Source organism: Capsicum annuum, chromosome 1, assembly GCF_002878395.1.
Source record: "Capsicum annuum cultivar UCD-10X-F1 chromosome 1, UCD10Xv1.1, whole genome shotgun sequence".
In the NCBI taxonomy this organism is placed as follows: Eukaryota; Viridiplantae; Streptophyta; class Magnoliopsida; order Solanales; family Solanaceae; genus Capsicum; species Capsicum annuum.
Window position 1 is genome coordinate 137,296,639 of NC_061111.1, and position 22,565 is coordinate 137,319,203.

A 22,565-nucleotide genomic window follows, 5' to 3' on the forward strand; every position below is an offset into this window, starting at 1 on the left:
AGCATGGTATGGGTTAACGAATATCATGTTGACTACCCTTTCATAGTTGATTATTAATATCGTGTTGCCCATGTTGGGGCTGGTATTGGTCTTGTTTGAGTATTATTAGTGTTTCGGGAGATTATTATAAGTGTGATATCTGTGTGGGAGCCTGGATTGATATTCTGTGTCTTATTTTCGTTTTAGCTATCGCAATACCCTTGAAGGGATTTATGTGGCTTCCTTGTATATCTTGACTTGTATCAATCATGTAAATCTCTATCCTTATCGTGGTTGTGTTGGTTATCAGGTTGTTGATTCGCAGGGTTAAGATTACGATTATAGTCTTTCGAGCCTCTAATCTTCTACCTAAAAGAACATCACAACTACATCGTTGAGCGAGGATGCGATAGTCCATTTTAGATTATTTAAGTTATCTTCCTGCAATTGAACCAAACAAGGCGATCAAAGTATATTTCTATCCTAGACGCTACTTTAACTCCTTCGTTATGTACAAGAATGAGAATTTGCTCCTTAAACCCTTCGATCTACCCTAATGTTCCTCCTTTCGGGATCACAGGAGAATTAAACATGTATTTTAATAGTGGTCAATCATTAAAATAGTAAGAGCAAGAGAATAAGAACAACCCATGGGAGAATATCAAAGTACAATCATGCTTCGGCCTCAACCCCAGAACAAGGGTGTTTAGCCACTCATGTTCAAAATCAACATCCAAGAAATATAATTAATCATACCAAATTCAAAGTTGAAAGTTGAAAAATGAAAGAAAATCCTAATAAAGCTCTCATAAATGTTTTTCCCTTGCTATTTCGTATGCCAAAGATATCTTCAATTGTGTTAAGTGTTCCTTTTATACTTGGGTTGGATTGCACGAATTTAACACATAACCATGCCACGGACCCTATCGTGGAGGCTAAGGTCCGTGGCACGTCGATATCGCGCATGCTCACTAGATTGTACCATCCAAAATTATGCAGCCTTCGTGCCACGGATCCTATCGCGGAGACTAAGGTTCGTGGCACGTCGAGATTGCACCCCTTCACTGGAATGCGCCATCTGATTTCTACTCATCAACGTGCCACGGAGCCTATCGCGGAAGCTAAGGTTTGTGGCACGCTGGCATGTTCTTTTCTTTATTTCCAGTTTTTTGTATATTCTCGTGCTTCCGCCCTTTGTTCTATGCTTTCCAAACCTTGTTCCAATGTCTTCATGCTCAGCAAATTACTCCAAATTCTTCCATGATCCAAAAGCTTTACACTAATACATCAAAGCACGTTTAATTGACCACGATCAAGCCCTGCAACACTAATCACATTCATTAGCTCGAGAATGCAATTTTAACTCAAACACAAGGCATTCTACAAGTTTTTGCTCATAGAACAAGTCCAAATATGGGTAAATATTGGCATTTGGGCGTATAACTACGCCCAAGATCATCGAGATAATTGTGATACATATATGTTCACCATGATCACGCATACTCTCATATTATCTAGTTGTTCATGAATCTAGCAATATCATTGATCATGATTTCTTTACAAAAGAGAAGTATTACTCTATAAAACGCCATAGCCGAGAAAAGTGTCGGGAAGGTAGATTAATGAGATTATGATTAATATACCGGTTGCAAGCCCACATAGGTCCTCTCTTGAAAGCTTAGGCTCGGAGGGTGTATACAAGGTGAGCATTGAGCATTGCATTACATACCATATCATTGATATTGCACTACATTTCATCTCTTTTATGTGTATGATTCCGTGATTTTGGACTTCCTTATATGTAGTCTTGATATCATATTACTGTGTCGATATAGTATTATTAAACTGTTAAGAGCATGTAGGGCTTGAGCCGCTGCTGGAACTTTTTTGTATGCAAATGGAAGAGGGCTTGTAGTTTCCTTTATATGTTTAGCCATCTACTTTGCTTGGTCCCCCTATGATGCCTATTAAGTACAAGTGGACCATACTCGCTCCTTTTTTGTACCCTTTTGATACAGATCCCTGTTCGAGTGCTACCCACGAAGCCTAATTCATGCTGAATTGAGTATTTCGAAGTCGTGGTAACCTCCTCATCCGGAGCATGTTCCAGACTTCCTCTTCATTATTATGTTTCTTTTATTTCAGTTCTGGGACATACAAATATTTGTATTACGTATTCTGATGACAGTTAGAGTTGCTCATTACTCATGACACTAGTTTCTGGGGGATTTTGACATGTATATTTTCTGGGACTTCTTTGATTTTGTATTTTGTTCAACTTTATTCTAAAGTCGCATATTATATTCTCTTGTTTATCATTTTTCCGCAGTTATTTCCTTTATGATGTTGTTACCTACCAAGGTTGGATTGAGGTAGGTGCCCCCGTGACCTCGGGTTTTTGGGTCATGACAAAGTGTTTTGCAATCCTCTTGTTGAACACTTTAAATTGAGTACTAGTCAGAGTTCACCTACTGATTAAGGGAAAAAGGTAGCAGTTTGTACCTTGATGTATGTCATTGTTTGCAATAGGCCAAACATCACACATGTTATCGGTACTACTAGTAATTTTTTTCTAATCTAGGAAAGAAACTTAACATTCTGTAGATCAATAAGGATTATTACGAAGTCAATTAGGGTGATTTCCCTATGTAATTAGGAAAATAATTAGGGTGGTGGAGATGAGGGTTAGGAGGAACCAATTTGGATTCATGTTGGGCCATTCAATTACAAAAGTCATTCATCTCATAAGGAGATTGGTGGAGCAGTACAGGAAGAGGAAAAAAGATTTACACATGGTGTTCATAGACCTAGAAAAAACATACGACAAAGTTTCTGGGGGATTTTATGGAGATGTTTGGAGACCAGAAATGTATTGTAGCTTACATTAGGGTGATTAACGACATACACGATGGAGACAAGACACAGGTGAGGACGGTAGGCGCGACTCTGAGGACTTCCCAGTCGTGATAATGTTGCATCGAGGATCAGCTCTTTAGTCCATTTTTATTTGCCTTGATGATGCTTGAACTAACGTGGCATATCCAAGGGAAGGTACTATGATGTATGCTTTTTGCGAATGACATAGTATTGATTGAAAAGACACACATCAGAATTACTAATAAGCTAGAGGTTTGGAGACAGAACCTGAAATCTAAAGGATTTGAGTTGAGCAGGACTAAGACAGAGTACCAAAAGTGCAGAGACGTAACATTATATGGATGTGGAAGTGAGGATCGAGACTCAGGCCATCTCCAAAAAGGGAAGTTTCAAGTATCTTAGGTGTATTATCCAAGGTAATGGTGAGATCGACGAGGACGTCACATATCATATTAGAGTTGGGGATGAAATGGAGGCTTGCGGTTTTTTGTGTGATAAAAATATGCCACCAAGACTTAAAGATAAGTTTTATAAAGTGGTGGTTAGACCAGCTATGTTGTATGACGCGAAATGTTGGTCGGTCAAGAACTCGCACATCCAGAAAATGAAAGTAGCGGAAATAAGGATGTTAAGATAGATGTATGGGCATACTATGAGGGATAGGATCAAGAACAAGGATATTTGGGACAAGGTGGGAGTAGCCTCCGTGGTGGACAGAATGAGGAAAGTGAGGTTGAGATGATTAGGGCATGTGAAAAGGAGATGCATAGATGCCCAATGAGGAGGTGTGAGAGGTTGGCTATTGTAGGTATGAGAAGAGCTAGAGGTACGCTAAAGAAGTATTGAGGAGAAATCTACAGCTCATCACCGAGGACATGGCCTCAGATTGAAGGATATAAAGGTAAGGTTAGTAAGTAGTCTTGCGCTATCTAGTTCCCCTTATCAGTAGTATTACTACTATTCTCCTACTTTCTTATTCTTCGCTTGTATTATTACCTGTTGTTTCCTTTGATTTGATTACCATATTATTTGTTGTTTCTAATGTTTTTCTCTCCATCATCCTTTTACTAGATTTTCTTTTCATACATGATGTGATATGCTTTACTTGAGCCAAGGGTCTATCGGAAACAACCTCTCTACCTCTATAGGTAGGGGTAAGGTTGTGTACACACCATCCTCCCAAGAGCCCACTTGTGGGATTTCATTGGGTATGTAGTTGTAATAAGGCCATTACTGATTTTCTTTTCCTTTTTAGGATATTTACTGAAGGAATATGAATGATTCAGAGTTCCTCTCATTTTTCTCACATGATATCACAGCCTATATGAATATTATGCATTTACTAGTGACGTGTGGAAGACAAAATGTCATTCCTGCAGATTTTCCGGCAAATGAGAAGTTGTCCCAGTGTTGTCTGGCAGCTGTCAGCAGCTAACTTTCTTTTTGTTGGTAATGTGAAATATCCATCACTAACACTAGACCCAGCATCCTCAGGCAAGCAAAACCAACAACCCACGCTGAAAATGGAGATCTCACGCACCTATTTGCGCCGATCAGATCCTAGCTTTTCTGTCAATAGAGTCTTCACACGATGAGTGTGTGCGCCACTTCTGGACTTGGTTTGGCAAGAAAGCTTAGTCCTCTCCTCATTCTAACTCAACCCATCTGCGGTTTTGCAGGCTCCGACCACTGAATTAAGGTTCTGACAAGAGCAATCAGTTTTTCTGGCCACTTCCACTGAAGATCTTGGTTTTTCAGAGGTTGTCTTCTCCATTCTGAGTTTCTGACCCAATCCAACTGAAAATCTCAAAATTTTGCCACCAATCTAAGGTTTTTCTGAATTGTTTCAAATTCTGATAGAAGTAATCTTGAGATCAGGCGAAAAGTTTTCAGTTTTCCAATCTTTTCTAAGTCTGATTTGACATTCCAAAGTTCCAATGAGTTTCATCTTGGAATGTGAGAAATTGGTTGTAGAAGATGGGATCCAACACTTTGAATAAGCGGATGGCTTTTTTTACCTGATTATATTTGGCTCCTTCAACTCAAAATATGTAAGAGGACATCCTTTGAGATTTCTGTTGTTCTGATAGGCAATATCATAGCTTTTGCCACTCAATCTTCTTCTCTCAATCTGTGTCATTGATTCAGGTCCATCAAATCACGTATCACTTCCATTTCATATTCTCAATCTCTTCTGACAGTTATAATGCCCAATGGATCTCAAATGGTTGCTAGAATAGGTCAAGCTAGCCCACTTCGTTCCTTAACTTTGACTTCCGTTCTTTATATTCTTGGTTGTCCTCTTAATCTCACATCTATTAGTCGCTCATCCCAAACTCTTGACTGTTGAGTGACATTCTTCAACTACTTTGTTGTCATACAAGAACGCAGTAACAGAGGGATAATTGGCACCAAGTGTGAAGCACATGGACTTTAATACCTTTTTCTTCCTAAATAGCTTACAGATTGTCCTCCCTCCACAGCTTATCTTGTTACTGATTCACCTGATCTATTACAGGGACAATTGGGATATCCTAGTTTATCAAAGACTGGTTTGTCTGATACAAGCTCAATGGGCTCCACTCCTTTAGGACCGATGCTTCAAGGATCACATCTACGAATCCAAGACTTGGTCGTTTTAGGGGATCCAATACGTGAATGGGGGATAGCTTGGAAAAAAGCTATATTTGATGATATCCTCCGAGGAAGGAATGGGCGACACCGCATTTGGATGATAGCTTGGGCTTCGAGAGAGTATGGGCGCCCATTGCATTGTTTTGGCTCTTGGGTCACTTTTGGGCCCAAGTTGCATTTAGGGTCACTTTTGGGCCCAAGTTGTAATAAAGGTCTTTTGACCTATAAATAGCTAGGACCTTCTTCATTTTTAGGTAGTTGATGAATGATGAATTGAGATACACTTGCTAGTGTTTTAATTGAAACTTGTTGGGAGTTTCTTTGGTTGTCTAGAAACGTGGGTGCTCGGGATCCGTTTCCATAGTGTCCTCGTAAGAGGTTGGCGTTATCGGTAATTAATAGGAAGGTCCAGGGTTCAGTATACCCTTGGTTGTCCTCTCGTTATCGACTTATGTCAGTCTATCTATCTTTTACTTTATCGTTCCATTTCCTTGTTTTCTTGTTTTCTTGTTTTTGTAATTTCATATTTAGTGTGTTTCCTTTATTTTCGTGTTGTTTCCTTTGTTCGTATTTTCGTCTTGTATCATTTGGTATCAGAGCCAAGCTTGATTTCGTTCCCACGAAGTCAATCTTGGGTCTCGTCGTGTTGAAAATTTGAAAATCACAAAAAAAAATTACTATTCACGTTTTTGACCTTAGGTCAAATTTTGAGTCATTGATTTTGTCATTTTCTTGTGTTTTTAGTGTTACATTCTTGTTCTCTAACACTATTGGAGTCTAAATCTCGAATTTGAGCTCAATCGGAGTTTGAATCGGAGAGTCTACCATTGTTGGGAGCTAAGTTTAAAGGTTGAAGGTGGAATTAAAAACCTGGAATTTTTGGTTGTGAATTTGAACAAAATGATGTGTGGAATGTGTTTAGAAGGTTGAAAATAGCCTTGGTTCAAAATTTCGTCGGATTCCGATCAACGGTTTAAGAGATAGAGAATTTTGAAGTTTTGGTGCTCTTGAGTGTTCTTGAGGAAGATTCAAATTTTCATCTTGAATTCTTATCAAAAGGTGGTGTTTAATCCTCAAAGGTAAAGAAAAGGGTGTACAAAAGTGTTTGTACAAGCACCTTTTTGAAGATCCCAAAGAATATTCCAAAGAGAGGACAAAAAAAAGGGGACCATTTAAGTACAAAAGTGCATTGCAAGCTGAATTTCGGTCAAGGTGCGCCTGACCTGCGTTTGGGGTGTTGCCACAGACCCAACGCAAGCCAAACCAGTGAAGGGGGGCTTCTTCTGCGTCCAAGGTGTGCCCAGCCTGCTGCCACAGCCCCAACGCATGCCAAGGCAGTGAGCACAAGGCCTCCTGCGTCCAACATGCTGCCCATATGCGCTCAAGGTGTGGCCACACCTCAAGGCAGCCCCTTTGAACACACCTCCAACCTTCTCAAGCACATTATCAACTTCGAAACTCCTCTAAATCAGGTTCAAAACCATTAATTTTATCTAGTAATTCCTTCTTTCATTTCGTGATTCTAGATACTAATTAACAACTAAACCATAATCAACGTAGTTATTTAATTAGTTCTTGAGTCTAGTTATTTAATTAGTTCTTGAGTCGTTCTTCTTGTGTCTTTTCCTTTGTTTTATCTTTTCTTTTCTTAGTTTAACTCTTGAATTCAAGTCTGTGTGCTATATTTCTTGTTCGTTTTGTTGTTTTGATTTGTTCCTTTCTTATTTTGATTCTTGAATTCAAGTTCTTATTTCTTAATTGAGTCGTCCATTACCATGGCCCCGAGAGTTGAGGTTCAACCTATTCTAAGTCGGGCCCAATTTGATACTCTTTGGGAAGCCATCATGGGTTTGCGACAAGAAGTGAATGGTTGGAAGGTGGATTGGTCGCGCATGAAAGGGAAGGTGGAATAGGTGACATGTCCTACTCCTCAAACACCACCACATGCATCTCGACCACTACAATTCCACCAACAAACACCCCAAACCCTTCCCCAAGCTCCCCAAAACCAAGTGTCAAACTACCAAGAGCACCAAAGGCCACTCCTAATCTAATGTGACAAAGCCAATTCAAACATTGAACTTTTGTTACTCCCTAACCAAGATACTAGCATTTTGCCTAGTATCGGTTCTCCTCTTGTGCAGGATCATAAATCATCACCTTTAAAGGAGAAGACAAGGAGAGTGCCTCATGAAGATATGCTTGAAGGTCTAACGGAATTCTTACCAAAGGATTCCAAACTTGAAAGGTGTAACGACAAGTTGATAAAGGAGTTGGATTCAAGGACGAATCCTCTTCAAGAAAGGGAGGATGATACAAGCTCAATGGGCTCCATTCCTTTGGGATTGATACTTCAAGGATCACATCTACGGATCCAACACTTGATCGTTTTAGGGGATCCAATACGTGAATGGGGGATAGCTTGGAAAAAAGCTATATTTGATGATATCCTCCGAGGAAGGAATGGGCGACACCGCATTTGGATAATAGCTTGGGTTTCGAGAGACTATGGGCGCCCATTGCATTGTTTTGACTCTTGGGTCACTTTTGGGCCCAAGTTGCATTTAGGGTCACTATTGGGCCCAAGTTGTAATAAAGGCCTTTTGGCCTATAAATAGCTAGGACCTTTTTCATTTTTAGGTAGTTGATAAACGATGAATTGAGATACACTTGCGAGTGTTTTAATTGAAACTTGTTGGGAGTTTCTTTGGTTGTCTAGAAACGTGAGTGCTCGGGATCCGCTTCCGTTGTGTACTCGCAAGAGGTTGGTGTTATCAGTAATTGATAGGAAGGTCTAGGGTTTAGTATACCATTGGTTGTCCTCTCGTTATTGACTTATGTCAATCTATCTATCTTTTACCTTATCATTCCATTTTCTTGTTTTCTTATTTTTGTGATTTCGTATTTAGTGTCTCCTTTGTTTTCGAGTTGTATCTGTTGTTCGTATTTTCGTCTTGTATCATTATCACACTTGTCTACTTTAGAGTGTGAATCGCGTCAACTCAGTAAGCATACTCATTATCCATTCCCTCGACATCTTGATAATCGTACAGAAATATCAATCTGAGTTATTTTTCATTTTCCAGACTTTCCATGTTGAAACCCAAAATCCATGGGGTTTCTATCTGCACATTTCATTCCAATATTATCGGATGTCCCTGTAGTGTGCCAAAAAGTTATCCACTCCATTTCAATATTTCATGAATTCTCATGGGATCTGTTAGGATTGAACATAGTCTCCTACATGGAAAAGCATTGTAATGTAGTGTATGTTAATGTAGTCACTGCATCTAAATAATATTTCGGAGTCTTCATTTCTCCCATTGTAGGGGTGTACAGATCAAACCGTCAAGTCAAACCGAACCGACAAACCAAACCAAACCGAGAAAAACAACCGACTTATGGTTTGGTTTGATTGGTTTGGCGTTAGGAAAAAAAACTGACCATTCTTGGTTTGGTTTGGGGTTGACTAAGAAAAAGTCAAACCGAACCCGAATCAAACCGACATAATATATATATATATATAATCTTCGAACTTTTTTATACATCAAAATACTAATTATAATCTACTTTTTAAATACTTTTTCGACTAGTTTTAGTAATTTTCAATAATTTGAAAGTAGATGTAGGTATATATTTAGATTTGGGCCTTTAAGTTGTAATATTTGTCCAGTAATTGCTAATTAAATAATCCAAAACCCAATATAAACTTAAAACCTAAACTTTTTACTTTTTATCCCACTTTTTAGTTTCAAGAGAGTTTTCCGCTCCTCATTTTTTCATAATTGTGGTTTTTCATTAGCACATGAGTGAAAACATATTTGATCTAGTCTTTGATCAAAATATAATTGTAAAAACTAAGATTATAAAACAAACCAAAAAAAAATCAAAAAAACTGAAAGAACCGACTAAAACCTAAACCGAAAAAACCAATTTTATGTTGGTTTGATTTGGTTTATAGTTTTAATAAAAACCGAACCAACCCGACCTATGTACACCCCTATCCCATTGTATCAATGTCAGGCCCACCCAAGTCTTGTTTCACCTAATGTTAGGTCCCTGTCGCATATTGTCCAAGCACTAGATGTCCCATCATGGAAATGAAGGTAAATTTTAAGTCCTACATCGGTGGCAGGAGGCAAAATCTACAACCAGCTCTAGGCAAAGGACTCTTCGAAGATCGAGGACATGATTATATCATTGGATATACAGATGCTGATTAGGAAGGATCACATTCTGATAGGCTCTGGATATTGTGTTTTAGTAGGAGGTAATTTGGTGTCCTGGAAGAATAAGAAACAAATTGTCGTTGCTCTATCTAGTGCAGAAGCAAGAATATCGAGCAATGATTATCGCAACTTGTGAGTTAGTTTGGATCAAATAGTTGCTCAGAGAAATAAAATTTGGAGAAATTAATCACATGAAACTAACTTATGTGTGATAATCAAGTGGCCCTTCATTTTGCAATAAATCCAGCATTTAATAAAAAGGACTAAGCAAATTGAAATTGATTGTCACTTTGATAGCGTAAAGGTGCTTTAGGAGACACTGTTACAAAATTTAAAGCGATCAGCTTGCAGATATCTTCACCAAGTCCCTCATTAGTCCTTGTACTAGTTACAGTTGTAACAAGCTCGGTACATATGACTTATATGCACCAGCTTGAGAGGGAATATTTTTATTTTTCGACAAGATAAATAATGTTATGACTGAGTGGCTCCCGTGTCCTAGCAAGAGTTTAGTATTCAAACCGATAGGAACGCTAATAGGTCTATATCCCATCATTCTTGTCTCTTTAAAAATGCCTAAGGCATACTTTTGTTGGAAAATAATAATACCTGATCTGGACCGAGCAATCTCAGTACATAAAAAATATTTTAGTCTATCAAAATCTTTAGTTTGGAAATGTTGCAACAGTTGTTGCTTTAAATGAGAGATACCGTTCTGATTATTGCCGGTGATAAAGAGTTTGTCAAAGTAACAACCAAATAAATACAAAGATTTGAAGTAGAACGCGGATTAGACACAAAGCGGTCGCGTCACTACAAATCATGTCAAACTCCTGAATTACTATGTCGAACTTCCCTAACCAAGCTCAAGAAGAATGTTTTAAACCATAGAGGGACGTGCACAATCGACATATCATGCTACTAGACTCCCTCTAAGCAACAAAACCTAGAAGTTAATCCATATAAATTTCCTCCTCAAAGTTACCATGGGGAAAAAATTCTTAATAGCCAACTGATAAAGAAGCCAATGACGGACAACAGACATAGATAGAAAAAGACAAGCAAATGCTATTTATCCACGAAAGAGAAAATATCATTGTTATCTAACCCAAATATTTGAGTATAACCATTGGCAACAAGGCGATCCTTAAGCTTATCAACTTGCCAATTCGAACCAACTTTGACTAAATAAATCCTATGACTTGAGGAAGAGAAACAAGCTCCCAAGTACCACTTGTATGTGAAGCAGACATCTCAACAATCATCTTAATCCTAGATGACAAAGTGCTTCACCTGTAGACTTAAGGATGGAAATAGAAAATAGAGGACGAAGATGATAAGAAAACATAATGGGTGATGACAGACAATCATAACTTAAAAAGGTATAATTATAGTTAGCATTATGAGACATGAGTGGACCATATACCTTTTCAATAGATCCTCTACGAGGAGACAAGTTCGAGTAGATGCAAAGTCTGGTGCAGGATGCGAATCATCTCGGATTGATGATCGACATGGATGATGATAGACAGGAGTGGTGGCACTGTGGCTCGAGATATAAAAGTAACCGGAGATTCCTCAACATTCAGCATAGGTAAGACCTTAGAGATATCAGGATAATCAGAAGATGTAAAGTAAGGTCGATACTCAAAAATGTGACATTACCTAACTATCATAATGACGAATATGAGGTGAGTAGCAAGGATACCCCTTTTGAACCCGAAATAACTAAGAAAGGCATATTTGAGAGTACGAGGGGCTAAGTTATATTTCCCGAAGGCTAAGTTATATTTCCCGAAGGCTAAGTTATGAACAAAACTTGTGCTCCCAAAGCCAAGGGTGTGGCCCAATGGTCAAAGAAATGGGTGAGAGCCATGAGGTCTCAGGTTCAAATCCCAATAGAGACAAAAATACTAGGTGATTTCTTTTCATGTATTCTAGCCTTGGTGGATAGAATTACCTGGTACTTGTTGCTAGTGGGCATTGGCAAGAATCCCGTGGAATTAGTCGATGCGTGCACTCTAACTCGAACACCACGATTATCAAAATATATATATTATTAGCTGATTTTCTTCTGTACAGACTTACTTAACTATAGTAAACAAGGAACATTTTACTCTCGAGGTCAGGTGAGTAACACCGATACCCCTTGTGAGACCAAATCTGAAAATCAGCAAGTTAATATTTACTGATTTGGCAATATGGCAGCTGGATCTTCTATGTTCCAGCATCCTTAAACAGCGAAATGGGTAAGAAAAGCCACCTTTGGTTTCTACTTCAGATAGGCAAGGCATGTGCATTTCAGAAGTTTAAATTCGTGCCAAGGCTCCAAAAAGACACGTAGCTTGTTTTATTGTTTTCTTACTATCTGACTTCTCAATTGCTGCTTCCTAGAATATAATGCCAAGGATTTCACATGTTTCAGCTCTTTCTAGCTTTTTTCTCGAGAGAACTATCTGACAAGATGCAGAGTTCTCTTGCATATACAGGAGAAAGGATCTCACATGTTTCAGCTCTTTCTAGCTTTTTTCTCGAGAGAACTATCTGACAAGATGCAGAGTTCTCTTGCATATACAAGAGATCTTTTTCACATCATGAGATTCATCTCCTGAGTGTTTTTTTTTTCTTTTTAGGTTTGGCGTGCAACCCTTGTTTGCTGTAAGGGGAAGATTGGTGGAGAATTTTGTTGATTGCTTAAACTCATTTAGCCTTTGAAATTATTTTTGAGAATGGCATTTGGCCTTTGAAATTGTAGTGGATCCTTCGTATTTTACTTCTTACGTCACTTCCATTAATTAAATTCTCAAAATCAATGGGAGTATAATATTATCCTACTGCAGTTATTTTTTTCTGACATGTTGACATGTAATTAATTTTTCCTGAATAGGAAAACCCTTGCATTGGTCATCCAGTATTCACGAAGTTGACCAGATGACTTGACAATATTAATAAGCCTTGAAAAGGAAATTACTTCAAATAGCTATTGACCAAAAATAATAATATCAAACTCACCTTGAGTAGAAACTCTGCATTGAAACAACGAATTTGAGGATCACAAGTTCACCTACCAAAACATAGATTACTCCGAATCTGACGTACCATCGGAACTCTTTGATATACACATTAGTTTCCACTAGATTCATAACAATAATGGAAATCCAAGCAAGTGCCTCAATGCTCAAAGAAACCATCTGGAAGAAAAGAGTACATATATCAGTTGACTAGATATATGAAGCAAAAATCTCACTAGACTGGTCCACAAGTAGGAGCAATCAAAATTTCTGCTGCTCTGTATAAATAAATGCAAAGAATTGATCAGATCTTGGATGAACATGTAAGTTATCATGCTACTATTTTCTTCTCCACAGTCCAGACCGACTAATCATATTGCAAACTAATGATCAACTGTCGTAACTGTTTGATGTTTCCCAGAAGCATTGGCACCAATACTTGAATAACCAGCAAAAGATGATCCAAGAATCTTTTTATCAATATTATCAAAAGAACGTGCATACTTAATCCAAAAAAAATGTGCATACCCAAAAGCTACTCAATGACCAACCAAAATTTCTCACCTAGTGATAAATCTTTCCTTAGTAACCTCCACTGCATACCTATTCCCAAAATAAGTCTATGATTTACTAAAGGAGACGGGGAAATTGGGGAGTACACCTACCGAGCACAATCACGGGTTGAGTGAAACACCAGATGATCTAATAGTGGATAAAAGGTCATAACAACTTGTTGGAAGGTTAATGACCAATTCCACGCTAGACTCAATATAGTCTATGTCGTCAGCATGGTGAGGCAGTTTATGCAGAATCCAAAAGTATTCCACCTAAGAGCAGCACACAAAATAAAGAGTATCTGAAAAGGATCCCTTAAGAGGACTTTAATTCAAAAGGGGAGGCACCTTGACTTAAGAAAATTATACGAATGCGGACTATGCCGGGTTCCTATTCAACAAGAAGTCAACCCCAGGGTATTGCACTGTCTTGAGCGGTAATCTGGTGGCATGTAGTAAAAAGAAGAATATTGTGCCAAGGCTAAGTGTTGAATCATGTTAAAAGTTGCTTTACGGAATAATGCACGTTATTTGTTTTTTGTTTTTATCTAGCTTTTTTACATACAACTACAACTCCTCGTCAAATTGGGATTCCGATTTGTTGTAGGAGACTACTATTAGTAATTATTTTTGGTAGCAAATAGGTTTTCTTTTAAAGTAAATTTAATCTATTTTTTAGTTGTAATAGCACTATTTAAGGAGGAGTTGCTGATCAATAAAACATACAGCTTTACGAAAAAAAAAAAACTCTCTGCGCTCTTCTCTAACTCATCTCTATTAAAACCAATAATTGGTATCTAGAACTATTTTTCTTGAGGGACCTGTGAGTGAAGAGATGGATTCTGAAAATAAATTTCACGAATGGCTCCATCCGTTTTTTATGGTGAAATATCAATTATAGACTGTGTGAATGAAAACTTACTTGGAGGCTCTAGATCTAAAAGAAGCGGTGAAGAGGATTATGAAATTAATCCGCTGTCAAATAATCCCACCAGAACCCAAATCAAGAGTCACAAGGAAAACAAAACCACAAAGTCCAGGGCGAAGGCAACTCTGTTTGCTTCTGTTTCAACAATTATTTTTACAAGAATTATGTCTCTCAATCACCAAAAGAAATTTGGGATTATCTAAAGAAAGAATATGCTAGAGATGAAAGAATTCGAGGAATGCAAGTATTGAATTTAATAAGAGAATTTGAGTTGCAAAGAATTAAAGACTCCAAGATAGTCAACGAATACTCGGACAGATTACTTGGCATTGTTAACAAGGTAAGATTACTAGGCACTGCAACACCAACAACAACAAACCCAGTGTATTCCCACCTAGTGGGGTCTGGGGGGGTAAGATGTACGCAGTCCATACCTCTACCTCTGATGAAGTAGAAAGGCTGTTTCCGATAGACCCCCGGCTCAAGGCACGAGATACCACACAAACACGTAGTAAAGCACAGAAGCAAATTACATAACATAAATACGGCACCCATAAGTAATATAAAACAGAGGAAAGCAGCGGAAAGCACACAGATTCGTAATAAAACATGGAACACGGAACACGGAATCATAACAGGAATAAATTTAAAGATTCAAGAACTGTTGAAAAAATTCTTGTTACAGTGCCCAAAAGATATGAAGCATGTATAACTACCTTGGAAAATACACAAGATCTGTCAACGATTACTTTGGCAGAGTTGTTAAATTCTTTTCAGGCACTGGAACAAAGAAAACTTATGACGCAGGATGGTATGGTTGAAGGAGCCTTAATAGCCAAACCACAAAACTCAAAGAAAGGGTAAAAATATAAAAAATTACCCACCTTATGAGCACTGTGGAAAAATGGGTCATCCACCATACGAATGTTGGAAAAGGCCAAACGCAAAGTGCAACAAGTGCAATCAACTTGGCCATGAGGCAGTTATTTGCAAAAGCAACTTTGAGAACTATGAAGCGGATACACGTGTGGTCAATGAAGAAGAAGACGACCATCTTTTTGTTGCAACATGTATCTCAAGTAAGATTTCAACAAATTTTTGGTTGATTGATAGCAGTTGCACCAACCACATGACTTATAACAAGAGTTTGTTTAAAGAATTAAAGCCTACTGAAATATCCAAAGTTAGGATCGGAAATGGTGACCAGTTTCTTGTTGAAGTAAAAGGGTACTTATTCTTAGGAAGACCTACTTCCCTAATCTTCAACTGATGATACCCAGACCGAAGATCGATCTTGGAGAAGAATTTAGCTGGTCAAAAAAATCATTCATTCTTGGAAGAGGGTACTTATTCTTTACCATCACCTTATTCAATTGCCGGAAATCAATACACATTCGAAAGGAACCATCTTTTTTACGCACGAACAAAACAGGTGCATCCCACAGGGACACATTAGGACAGATAAAACCCTTGTCTAGAAGATTCTTTAACTGTTCCTTGAGCTTCTTCAACTCAGCTGGAGCCATTCTATATGGAGGGATAGAGATAGGACGAGTGTCCGGAACAAGATCAATCCCAAAATCAATCTCCCAATCAAGAGGAACACTAGGAAGATCACCAGGGAAGACTTCAGGAAATTCATTTACCACTGGGACGGAATGTAAGGAAGACTCTCCAAGGTAGAATCTTTAACCCAGACCAAATGATAGAACACCCCTAGGAAATTAATTTCTAGGTTCTAAGATACGATATGAACTTTCCCTTAGGCACTAGGGAACTACCTTTTCATTTAATAACCGGTTCATTAGGGAAATTGAAGATGACCTTACGGGTCCGACAATCTAAAGAAGCATAGCACATATGCAACCAATCCATCCCTAATATGACATCAAAATCAACCATGTCTAACGGTATCAAATCTACCAGAGTTTCTTTATCACCAACAGACACCACACAGCCCATATAGACTCTTCTAGTAACCACAGATTCACCTACCGAGTTAGAAACAAAAAAGGGGTCTGAAATGCACTCAGGACCGAATCCAAAATGCACAACCACAAATGGGGTCATATAAGAAAGGGTGACCCCCGGATCAAGTAAACAGTACACATCAGGGGATGCCTTGGACTCCTGACGGGTAGTGAAGGCATAGAGACGGTTCCGACCAATGCCGGAGCCAGAAGCAAAAGTAGCTCCCTTTGGCGCAGGAGCTGATGCAGCAGCAACAGGAATCTTATTCGCCCCAGAAGCAACCCTAGAAGGACAATCTCTCTGCATGTGACCAATCTAACAACATTTAAAGCACCTGTTCCTCCCTTCTTCACAAACACCACGATGCACCTGACCACAGAATCCACAAAGAGGATATAATGGAGCTGATTGAGCCCCACTAGCCTGAGACTAGGAACCTGTGCCCTGGGACCAACACTTACCTGAAAACGACGATCACGCGATGGCTTCGAATAAGGAGCACTAGCCGTAGAGTAGGAACCAGAGTTACCCCACTTCTTCTTAGACCATTTTCCTCCATCTCTACCACTTTGTTGTTGACCTCCACCCTGATCCGAGTAGCAAAACTTCTTACTCTACCTCTCCCCAATTTCAATCTGCTTCTTCTCTTCTTCGACCTGCTGCATATAAACCACAAGCCGAGAAATATCCATGTCCTTGTTTAACAAAGCAGCCTTACTCTCCAAAATCAAGTCTCGAGACAACCCAAAAGCAAACTTCCTCATTCTAGCCCTCATGCTAGTCACCAACTCCGGAGCATACCGAGATAACTGATGGAATTTCAAGGAATACTCCTTGATTGACATCCTTCCTTGTTTCAAGTTTATAAACTCCTCCGTTTTCGCTTCCCTCAACTCTTGAGGAAAGAAACGGTCCAGAAAAACACTAGAGAAATCGTCCCACAAAGCGGACTCAACATCATCGCCTCTAGACTAGTCTCATTCCTCGTAGCATTAATACGCCACATGTTTCAATTGGTAAGCGGCGAACTCCACGCCTTCCACGTTAGTAGCATGCATCACACGGAAGATCTTTTCTATTTCGTCAATGAAATGTTGAGGATCTTCCTCAACTTTGGAACTAGTGAAAACAGGAGGACTCAATCTCATGAATTGGCCAACTCTAGTACCATCGTACGATGGAGTAACAGAAGCAACCCGCTCAATCTAAGAGGCCACCAACTGGGAAAGCAAATGAATCGACTGGCGAAACTCACCGTTAGACACACCAGCCTGAGGTGCCTGAGGAGGAACCGATGGAGTTCTACCACAGCAATCAGACGCAGTGACCCTATACCGGGTCTAAACTCCTGGAGTTGGACGAGCTCCGTCCATATTGTCCTCTGATGGGACAGAAGAGTTTCCATGGTTATCAGATATTCTTGGAAGCATGATCTGAAAGGTGAACAAACAGGGATTAGAGAGATTCAAAATCTTAGACTCTATAGCTTGAAAATAGAATAACAAGAAAAGAAAACACTCCTAAATGCCTCATAGCCCCTCCCTTATAAGTGGGGCACGCTATACACCCATAAAAGAGACTCTACATGACACGGCTTTGCTGGACACCCAATGACCCTAAACCTAGGCTCTGATACCATCTTTGTCATGGCCCGAACCAGGGCCTGGCCGTGACGGGTATCTCAAGTCCCACGTAGTCCGGAGACCACCCCCTGCACCTAACCAAGTTAACACAACATTCCCAATGTCGGATAAATTCCGAACATATAACAATATAGATTAAAGAACAATTGAAGATACTTCTATGATCAACAATCAACCACCGGCCAAAACAACCGGCCAACACCACCCAAGTCCACAGTAATCCAATAAAGCCTTCTAGACACGAACCAAAAATGTATATCAATAAAGTTTTGGACATGCCCCCGACTATAACCAAAAACAAGTCTAAACAGTCTAAAACACAAGAGACTAAAACATGAAATGTAGTCTTCCGATGTATGGAAGCTCACAACTTCAATGTCAACTCGCGAGCTAATCCCTAATCCTAATCACTGAACAGGATAAGTAGAAGTATGGCCAGTTCCTGCATCGCGTGGGGATACAACGTCCGAAGATGGTTAGCGATTGGAGCGCTAGCATGTAACTCAGGGATAAGGATTAAAAGTAATGCCAAGATCAACAATTTAAATCTGATTCACATAGATGCATATACATATATATATTACATGCTGGGTAGGGAATAAGGCTTAACATGCATTTTAAAAACCTTAGTCTGGATTGTGTAGCTCAATCGTCATAACATACAAGGCACCCACGAGCTATATGGGCCCAGCTCTCCCTCAGCTGGTAGGGGGCCAGTGTGTGTGGCCGCACGAATCAGAGGGTAAACATATGCACTATGAGGGACTCGAACTTCCCTGCATATCAGGGTGACACGAACACCAAATCATGTAATGAGATATGGGGGACTCAAACCTTCCAATTATATAATAATAATAGGGGGACTCGAACCACCCGATCATATAGACCCCCGCATCAGCAACCGCAGTTTCCAGTGTTGGTCTCTCAGATCTCCACTTTCACGACTCAGCTACACAACCCTCTTTAAAGCCCAATTAAAATAATTATCACACAATCCCATTTATTGAACCACCATACACATTTAGGCATACATTGTTGGTATCGCCATACCAACTACACTTGCAAGGTAACATCAACATGCCGAAACAATTTCATTACTTAGGGAATTCATAAGCCCTCTTGGTTCAATTATGCAATAGATTTCGAAAACACCAACCCACAAGGTTCAATTCAACATCATAATGCAATAGTTTCAAAATAGTTAAATTCCCAAATTTCTCATAACTAAAAACAACTTCACAATATGGGGTTAGGGCCATAATCACTTCAAAAGTCACAAGTTTAGGGAAAATCACAATTCCCAAATTCATTCACCATACTTATGCACCCATAAGTTCAAAACCATATTTAAAGCATGAGAAATGCATAATAAAATCATGAGGAATAATTAATTGACCATTCACGTCAAAACCCTCAATCATGTCAAAATCCTTACTTTTAATCATGTAAATAACCATGAACTTTCATGCAATAGAGATATTAAGTTTAAAGGTAGAGTCACATGCCATAAATATCAAGTTTCACAGAGAGAATTTAACTCTATAGTCCTTGGATGACCAACTTGATGAAACCCTAGCTTGACGTACTCGAGGGAATTTAGAAAGCCTTTTGGAGTATTTGAGAAGTTACTTCGATTTGTTTCTGAGTGCTAATGACACCCTAAAGGGGTTATAAGACGTGGGTTTCAATTTCGGTAAGAGGGAAAATGTCCAGAATGCCTTTAACTTAAAAGCTGAAAAAGTGACACCATTGAGTACGGGTCAACCATTGACTCGTAGTCACTCCTTACGACTCGTCACCACGAGTCGTAACCAAGACAGAACCACCAAGACACCATACATGGTTGACCTTACAACTCAATGACATGACTCGTAATGGGACCCTACGACTCGTAGGGTCCAGTCGTAGTCAACACAGAACCCAAATTGAGGTATACACTGGACACCCTACGATTACACCTAACGACTCGTAACAAATCGTTATGGCTCTTAGTGAGCCACTCGTACTCAGAGCAGAATCTAGCCACAAACTTACTGATTTGGTTACGACTTGTCCCAATGACCCGTCAAGACACCCTACGACTCATAGCCCAAGTCGTAATCAAGGCAGTGAGTGCATAATTTCAGGAACTTTTAAGGACCAAAAACCCTGGGCGTTACAAGCGGTCACTCAAATCTAGGGTTTCTCTCAACCCAAATTAGAATTAAAAACTTGACTCCTCCTCAAAAAATGACTACTTCGAAGGGGATATTTCGGACGTCTTCAGTGATCAATATCCTAGCCCATTTGAGGTGATTTTTCTGTTCGATCTCCTCCTCCGTAGCAATCCATCCTCCACACTTTTCTTCTATCTTGTGATTGAACCAGAGGTTGAGAGGAACTCCAATAGCCCTCTGAGTTGTTGGGGTGCATCCTACTATGGAACTCCCCAATTCCAATTGAAGTCTGGATTTTTTCGAGAAACAGTTTCCTTGAAGAATCTTCTTCGTCATATTTCTATCAAAGAATTCTATGCGAAGTAGATTACTCATCATCTCAAAAATGTTTACCCCAAAAGTTGTTTTCCAGTTGGAATATGTCCACTCCTTAGGTCTGCTAGAGAAGGTTTCTCCTCGTCTTCCCTACCAAAGTGGCCAACCAAACATCTTTTTAGCAACCCATCGTTCTTTGTCCCTAAGGATTCAGAAACAAGAATATTCCCCTTCTTAATCTCTCTGTCTGCCTCCCAAAGCTTTTTGGGTAGTCATTTACATTCTTGTACCGCTTTAGCATATGGAGAGTGGGCTTCTGTCAATATAGGGGGATGGGGATCTATCTAATCAATAGGTGGAGAGAAAGAATCTCTCTACCTTAGATGCAACGTCGAGCCAACCAGCATTTATAAGGCTCTTTCTTGAATGATTAGGACCAACCTTTGATCTCCTTTTAAGGATATAATGCTTATATACCTGCAATGTGCATTGAATTTCCTCAGACAAAAGTAGTATGCGACTATGTGTCCAATTCTTTGGTTCTCCATCTCTCTTACCGCATTCTTTTGGTCCTTCGCGGCTCCCCTAAAAATATGACAAATCCATTCCATCTCTTTACTGCTCATTGAAGAGCTTCTCATCATATGACAACTACTCTCCACCCATTCATACCAAATAGCTCAATCTGTATCCCATCTTGTAATATCAAAGGATTTAAAGCCTGCATTGAAATATATCCCATTCTCCCCTATATTTGTGATCAGAACTTGACAAGAAAGAAATAGAAAAGGTTGGAATGCTACCATTGAAGGTGATAACTGAGGAGGGTTTCCGGTGAGGAAGTCGCCGGAAGAGGTGCTCTCCATTCCTAGCAAGTAGGAGAAAGAAAGTTCTTGGGAAGAGTGCCTAGGAGCATTTCTTGGCTGTGGAATGATAAAAAGACTTGCAGATTCTGCTGGAAAAAGTTAGAAAAAAACTGAAATCAAAACAGTAGGCAAGTTGAAGGGGAGAAAAATTTTCGCCGGAAAACACCTGTAGGTGTTAAAGGGAAAAAGTCATGGAACAGATCTAAGATCGGACACAACAAGTGAGTTGCAGGGGAGAAAATTTTCACCAAAAACCACCTGTTGGTGTTAAAGGGAGGCCATTTCCCGTGAAGATAGCCGGAAAAGGATCACATTGGGATGTGTGTCTAGGTATGTTTATAAAAAATTTCTCTAAGGTTATCTCTACCTCCAGTGGGATTCCAGATTGAATGAAGCAAGAGAAAAAGTCTTGCAAAGTGAAGACTTAAGCATTCTATTGAGAAAGCTATAGTATTAGGAGATGTAGACATCTTAAATTTGTAAAGCAAATCTGAGTATATCAAGATTAAATGCCTCTCTAAACATCAAGGTTATGGAATAGATAAAAGTTTCAAGAATATGATTTACCTTCAGATATACAAAATTGATAAGACTAGAGAATCATGTAAATAATAAACATATAAGAAACAACGAGAGGAATGTCACCTATCGCCCTAAACCAAACTTCGCTATCGTCACCTACTCCAGCCTGTGGCCAAAATAAGAACGGGGGGAGGAGAGTAAAATTGCAAGTTGAACTTCAAAGACTACACGTATGCCCTTTTATGTGGTCAAATATGCAATTACGGATCTGCTTAAATCATAGCGACTTTATTGACACTGTCCACTGTGTAATGAATATGAAACTCAGCAACTTATGCAGAAGCTAACTGGTATGAGATGTGGGGAACCTCTAGCTTCAGGAATCCCTGACCTGCTATAGAAAATAAATTACTTTATCACTTTGGAATTAAAAAGGACCGAATAAAGTAGTATAAACAGGGAACTCATATCTCCAACTCCAACTACACTGAGATTTTACACATAGTGGATTAGTTCATAGTTCATGTAGTTTTAATTTCCATTATTAGGCCTTTGAAGTGATTCCGATCAATAAAGAAATTGAAGAATCACTAGGACAAGTACTTCACAGTAAATTATTGAAGACAGTTATTACACAGTACGGCAATAATTCACCTACCATATACCTAAGAAATGAACGATGAAGATGATTTAGTTTCTTTGAAAGGAAAGTGGTGCATAATTTTTTGCCGTGATTATACATGCCAACTAAAGGTTTCTTTATTTCTGATAGGGTACATGCAATTGCAGATACATAATCAGGATGGTAAGATTTAAGTTACTGAGTCACTCTATGAAGATATGGGAGAGAGTGGTCGAGGTGAGGCTGAGACGGATAGTG

The 22,565-nt window shown here is 39.2% G+C and overlaps 1 protein-coding gene across 15 annotated transcripts in view; it reads right to left on the reverse strand.

Annotated features, from left to right (window-relative positions):
* Window positions 1–22,565, reverse strand: part of LOC107879895 (ABC transporter C family member 12) — a 119,895-nt gene that overhangs the window by 82,897 nt on the left and 14,433 nt on the right. For 14 of the 15 annotated variants that reach the window (XR_007052600.1, XM_047407576.1, XM_047407564.1 and 11 more), the window contains one exon: window positions 12,732–12,910. Coding sequence is in view for 14 of the 15 variants with exons in the window: in XM_047407576.1 (XP_047263532.1) it covers window positions 12,732–12,910 (179 nt within the window). In the remaining variant the exon portion in view is untranslated. Of the gene's footprint in view, window positions 1–12,731; window positions 12,911–21,808; window positions 22,038–22,565 lie in introns of those variants that run through there. The other variant, XM_047407578.1, reaches the window with a different exon arrangement.